The sequence below is a fragment of the Oncorhynchus masou genome, unplaced genomic scaffold (assembly GCF_036934945.1).
Source record: "Oncorhynchus masou masou isolate Uvic2021 unplaced genomic scaffold, UVic_Omas_1.1 unplaced_scaffold_4081, whole genome shotgun sequence".
Taxonomy (NCBI): Eukaryota; Metazoa; Chordata; class Actinopteri; order Salmoniformes; family Salmonidae; genus Oncorhynchus; species Oncorhynchus masou.
The window spans coordinates 21,061-31,138 of record NW_027010481.1 but is presented as its reverse complement, the minus strand read 5'-3'; the positions used below and the strand labels follow the sequence as shown (position 1 = coordinate 31,138).

Below are 10,078 nucleotides of genomic sequence, written 5' to 3'. Positions count from 1 at the left end.
CCCTGCTCTGTGCACCTGACTCCGCACCCACTACTCATAGAAGTGCGCAACACCACCCCTACCTTGTCACAACACAACTGATTTGCTCAAACGCATTAAGAAGGAAGAAATTCCAGAAATGTACTTTCAACAAGGCACACCAGTTAATTGAAATGCATTCCAGGTTACTACCTCATGAAGCTGGTTGAGAGAATGCCAAGAGTGTGCAAAGCTGTCATCAAGGCAAAGGTTGGCAACTTTGAAGAATCTCAAATATTAAATATATGTTGATTTGTTTAACACTTTTTTGGTTACTACATGATTCCATATGTGTTATTTCATAGTTTTGATGTATTCACTATTATTCTATAATGTAGAAAATAGTAAAAATGAAGAAAAACCCTGGAATGAGTAGGTGTGTGCAAACCTTTGACTCATACTGTATATTTAATCCATTTGAATTCAGGCTGTAACACAACAAATTGTGGAATAAGTCAAGGGGTATGAATACTTTCTGAAGGCACTGTAAAACAGGAAATGCGCATAAAGGACAAGTGGATTAAAGAAACATTGCAGAAAGGAGACATCGTCAAAATATAATTCCAAAAGACTCTCCTGATAAGGAGTAAACACAGGCCACCCACAATGAGTGACCGTGCCGATGGTGGTTGAAAGGGGGAGTGATGGAGGAGTGTTAGAGAGAGAGAGAAAGAGAGAGAGACAGAGAGTTCCTGCCAGGGCTCTCACCAGTTCGCGGAGCAGGTCATCAGGAACATTGCGGCTGTGGTTACACACGGCATGGGCTGAGGAGTGGCTGAAAATAACTGGAGCCTTAGAGATCTGCAGTACTGCCCTGGCTGTGGCCCAGGAACTATGGGACAGGTCTACTATCATCCCCAATCTGTTCATCTCCTTCACCACATCCTGAGAGAGAGAAAGACAGAGAGAGAGGGAGAGAGGGAGAGAGAGAGAGAGAGAGAGAGAGAGGGAGAGAGAGAGAGAGAGAGAGAGAGAGAGGAGGGAGAGAGAAAGACAGAGACAGATAGAGAGAGAGAGAGAGAGAGAGAGAGAGAGAGAGAGAGAGAGAGAGAGAGAGAGAGAGAGAGAGAGAGAGAGAGAGAGAGAGAGAGAGAGAGAGAGAGAGAGAGAGGGAGAGAGAGAGAGAGAGAGAGAGAGAGAGAGAGAGAGAGAGAGAGAGAGAGAGAGAGAGAGAGAGAGAGAGAGAGAGAGAGAGAGAGAGACAGAGAGAGAGAGAGAGAGAGAGAGAGGGAGAGAGAGAGGAGAGAGGGAAAGAGAAAGACAGAGACAGATAGAGAGAGAGAGAGAGAGAGAGAGAGAGAGAGAGAGAGAGAGAGAGAGAGAGAGGGAGAGTGAGAGAGAAAGACAGAGACAGATAGAGAGAGAGAGAGAGAGAGAGAGAGAGAGAGAGAGAGAGAGAGAGAGAGAGAGAGAGAGAGAGAGAGAGAGAGAGAACAGGAAAAGCATGTTACCACTTGCTGTGAGGTTTCCCAGTAATTATATATTACGTGCTCTATGTACGTCATTGTGCATATCTGCTGACAGTGAAAAACATACAACACTGTGCCACTTATCTACAGACAGTAAACACTACAAACAGTAAACACTACAAACAGTAAACACTACAAACAGTAAAACGCTCAGTTGTGACTGAGGATCACATCAGTCTTACACAGCTCCCTAAAAATCGTCAAGGATCAAGAATGTTTGTGTACAACTCCTAGAGACTGTGAAGGAAAATGTTATGTTTGTGTATCAAATTAATGCTGCTTTTCTAATAACCATTTGAATGGGTTCATGTGGGTGACTGACTGAACGTGTATGGAGGAATCCTCTCTATCACTGATAAGCAACTTGGCAGTACACCCAGAACATTACTCTGGCTGTTTCAGTTATTTCAGGTATTTCACTTTCAAGGTCTCAACTTGGAGAGAGGAAGCCTCGTGAGGTATTGGTCCATCACATGCAGGAGCCAATGATGAATAATAAATCATGTAAATCATGCAAATATAACTTGTCTGTGTAGCAGTGTATAAGAGGACTGAAGGGACCGCCCCGGCGGAGCTTCTGATCAACCTGCACTGACTGTACAAAGTTTGTTGTAACCTCTCCAGCTTGTTGACTTCAGGTGTCCCTGAAGACGTAAGTGTGCCGAAATGTCATTACGCTCCAGTATGACGCCTGAAGTGACCAGCGTAGGCTACAAGTATTGGCTTGAACACAGACTTAGTGTTAAAGGTTGACCTTACCTTACCGAAGTCTGTTAGGCTGTCATTTTCTCTTTGATAGACATCATAAATTGTTGAGGAGGACTCAGCCCTGAAGCAATAAAAAAAATGACTGTGTTATAGCCCAGAGGCAAGAACCTAAGATGTCAAACCAAAATATAACAAATATTGTGCATGTGTCTGTAAGTTTTAATATCACATGCACAAATACAGTGAAATGCCTTTCTTGCGAACTCAAAAACCCAACAATGCAATAATCAATAACAATGTATTACAACAACAAAAAAACACAAGAAATAAGAATAAGAAATACGAAATACACAATAAAGTAAATAGGTAAGCATACTGTACAAGAAATACTTAAAAAGTCATATCCAATACCATATTCCATGTGCAGGGATACTGGAGTGATGAAGGTAGATATGTATAGGGGTAAGGGAGCTAGGCAACAGGATATAAGATAAACAGAGTAGCAGCAGCTTTCATGTGAGTGAGTGTGCAGGTGTGTAGAGTCAGTATATACAGTTGAAGTTGGAAGTTTACATACACCTTAGCCAAATACATTTAAACTCAGTTTTCTTTTACAATTCCTGATATTTAATCCTAGTAAAAATTCCCTGTCTTAGGTCAGTTAGAATCACCACTTTATTTTAAGAATGTGAAATGTCAGAATAATAGTAGAGAGAATGATTTATTTCAGCTTTTATTTCTTTCATCACATTCCCAGTGGGTCAGAAGTTTACATACACTCACTTAGTATTATCTTGGCCAGGTCGCAGTTGCAAATGAGAACTTGTTCTCAACTAGTCTACCTGGTTAAATAAAGGTGAAAAAAATAAATAATAAAAAATAATTGGTAGTATTGCCTTTAAATTGTTTAACTTGGGTCAAACGTTTTGTGTAGCCTTCCACAAGCTTCCCACAATAAGTTGAATTTTGGCCCATTCCTCCTGACAGAGCTGGTGTAACTGAGTCAGGTTTGTAGGCCTCCTTGCTCACACACGCTTTTTCAGTTCTGCCCACAAATGTTCTATAGGATTGTGGTCAGGGCTTTGTGATGGCCACTCCAATACCTTGACTTTGTTGTCCTTTAGCCATTTTGACACAACTTTGGAAGTATGCTTGTCATTGTCCATTTGGAAGACCCATTTGCGACCAAGCTTTAACTTCCTGACTGATGTCTTGAGATGTTGCTTCAATATATCCACCTAATTTTCCTCCCTCATGATGCCATGTATTTTGTGAAGTGCACCAGTCCCTCCTGCAGCAAAGCACCCCCACAACATGATGCTTTAGCTTGCAAGCCTCCCCCTTTTTCCTCCAAACATAACAATGGTCATTATGGCCAAACAGTTCTGTTTTTGTTTCATCAGACCAGAGGACATTTCTCCAAAAAGTATGTCTCCATGTGCAGTTGCAAACCGTTGTCTGGCTTTTTTATGGTGGTTTTAGAGCAGTGGCTTCTTCCTTGCTGAGCTGGCCTTTCTGGTTATGTCGATATTGGACTCGTTTTACTGTGGATATAGATACTTTTGTACCTGTTTTCTCCAGCATCTTCACAAGGTCCTTTGCGGTTGTTCTGGGCTTGATTTGCACTTTTCTCACCAAAGTACGTTCATCTCTAGGAGACAGAACACGTCTCCTTCCTGAGTGATATGACGTCTTCGTGGTCCCATGGTGTTTATACTTGCATACTATTGTTTGTACAGTTGAACGTGGTACTTTCAGGCGTTTGGAAATTGCTCCCAAGGATGAACCAGACTTGTGGAGGGCTACAATATTTTTTCTGGGGTCTTAGCTGATTTCTTTTGATTTTCCCATGATGTCAAGCAAAGAGGCACTGAGTTTGAAGGTAGGCCTTGAAATACATCCACAGGTACAACTCCAATTGACTCAAATTATGTCAATTAGCCTATCAGAAGCTTCTAAAGCCATGACATAATTTTCTGGAATTTTCCAAGTTGTGTAAAGGCACAGTCAACTTAGTGTATGTAAACGTCTGATCCACAGGAATTGTGATACAGTGAAATAATCTGTCTGTAAACAATTGTTGGAAAAATGACTTGTGTCATGCACAAAGTAGATGTCCTAACCAACTTGCCAAAATTATAGTTTGTTAACAAGACATTTGTGGAGTGGTTGAAAAACAAGTTTGAATGACTCCAACCTAAGTGTATGTAAACTTCCGACTTCAACTGTATGTATATGTTAGTGAGCAAAATATGGAGTGAGTGTTTGTGTGTGTTGGAGTGACAGTGTGTGTGAGTGTGTAGGGCTCTGTGAGAGGGCAAATATTGAAATAAAAGGTCAATAAAGATACAAGGTAAACTCAGTCCGTGTAGCTATTTATCAGTTGTATCGCTTGGGGATAGAAGCTGTTCAAGAGCCTGTTGGTGTCAGACTTTATGCACCGGTACCCCTTACCATGCGGTAGCAGAGAAAATAGTCTATGGCTTGGGTGGTTGGGGTCTTAGACGATTTTCTGGGTCTTCTTTTCATACTGCCTGAAATAGAGGTCCTGGATGGCAGGGAGCTCGGCCCTAGTGATGTATTGGGCTTTCTGCCTAAACCCTCTGTAGTGCCATGCAATCGAGGGCGGTGCTATTGCCACACCAAGCAATGATGCAACTAGTCAATATGCTCTCAATGGTAGAGCTGTAGAATCTTTCAGGATTTGACGGGCCAAACCTTTTAAACCTCCTGAGGGGGAAAAGGCACTGTCACGCCGTCTTCACGACTGTGCGTGTATGTTTGGACCATTTTAAGACTTTAGTGATTTGGACACTAAGGAACTTCAAGCTGTCTACCTGCTCCATTGCCGCAACGTTGATGTGGATGGCGGCGTGCTCACCCCCCGTTTCCTGCAGTCCTCGATCAGCTCCTTGGTCTTGCTGGCGTTGAGGGAGAGGTTATTGCTCCGGCACCACACTGCCAGGTCACTGACCTCCTCCATGTAGGCTGACTCATCACTGCTGGGGTGAAGGCCTACCACCGTTGTGTTGGAGTCGTGCGTGGTCACAGAGTTGTGGGTGAACAGGAAGCAAAGGAGGGGACTAAGCCCCTGTGTTGAGGGTCAGTGTGGTGGAGGTGATGTTGTCTACCCTCACCAACTGGGGTCGGCCCGTCAGGAAGACCAGGATCCGGTTGCAGAAGGAGCTTTTCAGACCCAGAGCCTTATGCTTGGTGGTGAGATTGGTGAGATTGAACGCTGAGCTGTAGTCAATGAACCGCATTCTCACATAGGTATTCCTCTTATCTAGGTAGGTGAGGACAGTGTGGAGAGCAATAGAGATTGCATCGTCTATGGATTTGTTTGGGCGGTATGCAAATCGGATTGGGTCTAGGGTGGCTGGGATGGTAGAGATAATGTGTGCCATAAACAGTCTCTCAAAGCACTTCATGAAGTGAATACTACAAGTCAGTAATCATTGTAGCGTGAAGCCTTAGAGTTCTTAGGAACAGGGAGGATTGTGGTCATCTCAAAACGTGGGAATTAAAGACTGGGACAAGGAGAGGTTGGAAATGACTGTGAATATGCCTGCCAGCTGTTCTGTGCATGCTCTGACAACGCGCCCTGGAATACCATCGAGGCGCATGGTCTTGCTGGAGGTGACCTGATTAAAGACTCTTCTCAAGTCGGCCTAGGAGAGCGAGATCACCCAGTCCTCTGGATCGGTGACGACCCTCACCCCTGGCTCGATGTTGTCACTGACAAAGCGCACATACTATATAATGCATTGAGTTCGTCTGGTAGAAAGGCATCGTTTGGCAGATCATGGTTGGTCTTCCTTTGTAATCCGTAATGGACTGTAGCCCCTGCCACATGCGGCGGGTGTCGGAGCCTGTTTAATATGATTCCACCTTATTCCTATATTGTCTTTTTGCTCGTGTGTGTGTGTGTGTGTGTGTGTGTGTGTGTGTGTGTGTGTGTGTGTGTGTGTGTGTGTGTGTGTGTGTGTGTGTGTGTGTGTGTGTGTGTGTGTGTGTGTGTGTGTGTGTGTGCGTGCGTGCGTGCGTGCATGTGTGTGTGTGCGTGTGTGTGCTCACCAAGGCGTGTTGCAGGTGTGTGTGAGGGCCATGGAGCGAACCCCCAGCTGGTAAAACATACGCAGGGTTGGCAGGCTGCTGTCTATAGAATGACCTCCCTCAATGCTGATCAGACATGCTATCCTCTTAGTGTCATTTAGTCCTGTTGAATACACACACAATACACACTCACACATCATCATCATCATACTGCTGTAAATTGGGCAGAAATATGTTTTTACCAGGCATCAACCCACTTACACGTCCACGCATTTCCATATACTGGTGGAAAGATCCATTTGGAAAACCCATCAAATTACTTCAGAGAGTGTAAATTACGGGCCAGAAGACCAGCTGGCAAGTGTCTCCTTTGCTAGTCTGTAAGCCAAACATTTGTAAGTCGCTCTGGATAAGAGCGTCTGCTAAATGACTTAAATGTAAATGTAAATGTAAGCTGCCCACCATTGTTCCTGTTCCTATGAACTCCAAGGTAACCTACCTAAATGACTATCGTCCAGTACCACTCGCATCTGTATTTATGAAGTGCATTGAAAGGCTGGTCATGACACACATCAACACCATCATCCCAGACATCCTGGACCCACTCCAACAGATGATGCAATCTCAATTAAACTTCACACTGCTCTCTCCCACCTGGATAAGAGGGGAAATAACTATGAGAGAATACTGTTCATAGACTACAGCTCAGCGTTCAACACCATCGTCCCCTCCAAGCTCATCACAAAGCTGGGGATCCTGGGACTGAACACCTCCCTCTGCAACTGAATCCTGGACTTCCTGACAGGCCGCCCCAGGTGGTGAGGGTAGGCAACAACACCTCCACCATGCTGACCCTCAACACAGGGGCCCCTAAGGGTTGTGTGATCAGTCCCCTCCTGTACTCCCTGTTCACCCACGACTGCGTGGTCACGCACGACTCCAAAACCATCATCAAGTTTGCTGACAACGTGATGGTGGTAGGCCTGATTTCCGACGGCAATGAGAAATCCTACTGGGAGGAGATCAGAGACAACAGCCTCTCCCTCAATCTCAGTAAGGAACTGATCGTGGACTACAGGAAAAAGGCGGAGAGCACGCCCCCATCCACATCGTTGGGGCTGTAGTGGAGCAGGCTGGGAGCTTCAAGTTCCTTGGCATCCACATCACTATGGACTTAACATGGTCCACACACACACAGGAGGCTGAAAAGATTTGGCATGTGCCCTCGGATCCTCAACAAGTTCTACAGCTGCACCATTGAGAGCATCTTGACTGGCTGCATCATCACTTGGTATGGCAAAGGCAAAGCTTCACAGAGGGTGGTGCGGACGGCCCAGTACATCACTTGGCCTAAGCTGCCTGCCATCCAGGACCTCTATATCAGGCGGTGTCATAGGAAAGCCCCAGACATTGCCAAAGACTTTAGCCACCCAAGCCATAGACTGTTTTCTCTGCCACCGCCCTGCAAACGGTACCGGAGCATCGGCTCTCAGAACAACAGTGTGTGTGTGTGTGTGTGTGTGTGCTTCTACCCCAAGCCATAAGGCTGCTAAATAGTTCATTAAATGGTTACCCTGGACTATCTGTATTGACCCTATATTGCACTGACTCTATACACACTCACTAGACTATATACTGTATACACTATATACAGCATATACTCACTTACACACACTACACTGACATTCGCACACGAAACCACACACATTCACATACACTTTTAGTTTTTTTAGGGGGAACAAATACTAAAATCACCAGGAATTCAGAAAGAATATATAATAACTAACCCAAGTATTCTCACAAATAAAAAAAGAAACATGATCATGTCTCAATGTAATCAAATACTATCTCTTATTGGGCCTATTTGTGGTCAATTTGCAGTGCACAAATTATTATAATTATGTTACAGGCCAAAAAATATCGTCCCGCGGCTGAATCATACCTTCAGCAGATGTAACTAGCTCCAGTTCCGGGTTCTCTGTACACATACGGTTGATCACGTCTATCTGTTCTAGCGTGAGCCTCACAGCATCCTTCGCCTGGGCGCCACACAACACGTAGGCTGCAAACACCTGATCAGAGCATGGGAAGGGGCAGAGACAAAGCAGGGGGTCAGAGAGCAACACTTGAGTTAGAAGGGTATTATGGCTTTAGTACAACTCAGTGTGCACATGCACGGACGCGCACGCACACGCACTTAGGCTACTATTTTATTTATTATTTTTTAATTTTACCCCTTTTTCTCCCCAATTTCGTGGTATCCAATTGTTGTAGTAGCTACTATCTTGTCTCATCGCTACAGCTCGGGAGAGACGAAGGATGAAAGTCGTGCGTCCTCCGATACACAACCTAACCAGCCGCACTGCTTCTTAACACAGCGCACATCCAACCCGGAAGCCAGCCGCACCAATGTGCCGGAGGAAACATCGTGTACCTGGCAACCCTGGTTAGCACGCACTGCGCCCGTCCTGCCACAGGAGTCGCTGGTGTGCGATGAGACAAGCCCTCCCTAACCCGGACGACGCTAGGCCAATTGTGCGTCGCCCCACGGACCTCCCGGTCGCGGCCGGTTACGACAGAGCCTGGGCGCGAACCCCGAGTCTCTGATGGCACAGCTGGCGCTGCAGTACAGCGCCCTTAACCACTGCGCCACCCGGACTTAGGCTACTATTAACCATATATTAACCTACCTGAGCGCCGACATGTCCCGTTGTGAGTCTGTTGATGTCCGTGGCCACTTTGCTGATGTTGTGCAGGTCAACCTGACTCAGTCTGTTGTCATGGAGAATCCTCAGCATCAAAGCTAGGTCATTATGTCTAGGAGAGAGAGGGATGAGGCAGTCAGATGTAATAGAGGCGAGGGACTCAAGGTGGAGCTGGAGGGAGACATTTTTATATATCAAATTTCTAAAGCGACAGCTCCATACAGTACCACATGTGTGGACGGGTTACATACTGAATTACTCAGTATGGGATGATAATTATTTGTATTTGGAACCACGCATTGTGGATACTTGAGTGGTGAAGTTCAAAGTTTACTGTTAAAAATCCATGAGCCATTAATATTTTAGGCTGCATATGGTGTGACAAAAAAAAATGTCTATGTATCTCTGCACAGACAAATATATCATCAACCAATAATAAGGGATACTGTAGGATAAACTTGTCTCTATTTTAGGAAAACTAGAATAAATAAAACAACTTTCCTCTGTTTACTTACCCATCAATCAAAAGGATATTTTGTCATCAAGCCAAATGCACTTCCTGTTGTAGGATCTCCGATGTCATCCCACAGAGAAAACACAGCATCAAGTTCGTCCCCCAGGTTTAGAGAAAATCACCTCATGGAGTATCACGATATCATATTCTATAAATAAAATTATTTGAAGACGTGGTAACTTCAGGTAGTCAGTACTTTTAACTTTTGGTACCACTTTAAACAAACTACAACGTATAAACACTTTATCAAATCAAATCCGATTGTATTAGTCACATGTGCCGAATACAACAGGTGTAATGGAACCTTACAGTGAAATGCTTACTTACAAGCCTAAAACAACAATGCAGTTTAAGAATATTTTTGTTGTTGTTAGAAAATAGAAAAATAACAAATAATTAAAGAGCAACAATAAAATAACAGTAGTGAGGCTATATACAAGAGGTTCCGGTACAGAGTCAATGTGTGGGGGCACAGGTTAGTCAAGGTAATTGAGGTAATATATACAGTACCAGTCAAAATTTTGGACACACCTATTCATTCAAGGGTCTTTCTTTATTTTTTACTATTTTCTACATTGTAGAATAACAGTGAAGATATCAAAACTATG

At 44.3% G+C, this 10,078-nt stretch overlaps 1 protein-coding gene across 1 annotated transcript; it reads right to left on the bottom strand.

Annotated features, from left to right (window-relative positions):
* Window positions 1-416: 416 nt before the first annotated feature.
* LOC135534882 (dipeptidase 2-like) lies at window positions 417-9,063 on the bottom strand. The gene is made up of 5 exons (XM_064961693.1): window positions 8,942-9,063; window positions 8,194-8,323; window positions 6,273-6,414; window positions 2,247-2,316; window positions 417-903 (listed from the first exon to the last, which is right to left on the bottom strand). Exons 1-5 carry the CDS (start codon window positions 9,047-9,049, stop codon window positions 442-444), a joined length of 912 nt encoding a protein of 303 aa, XP_064817765.1. The 5' UTR covers window positions 9,050-9,063; the 3' UTR covers window positions 417-441.
* Between the last annotated feature and the right edge of the window lie 1,015 nt (window positions 9,064-10,078).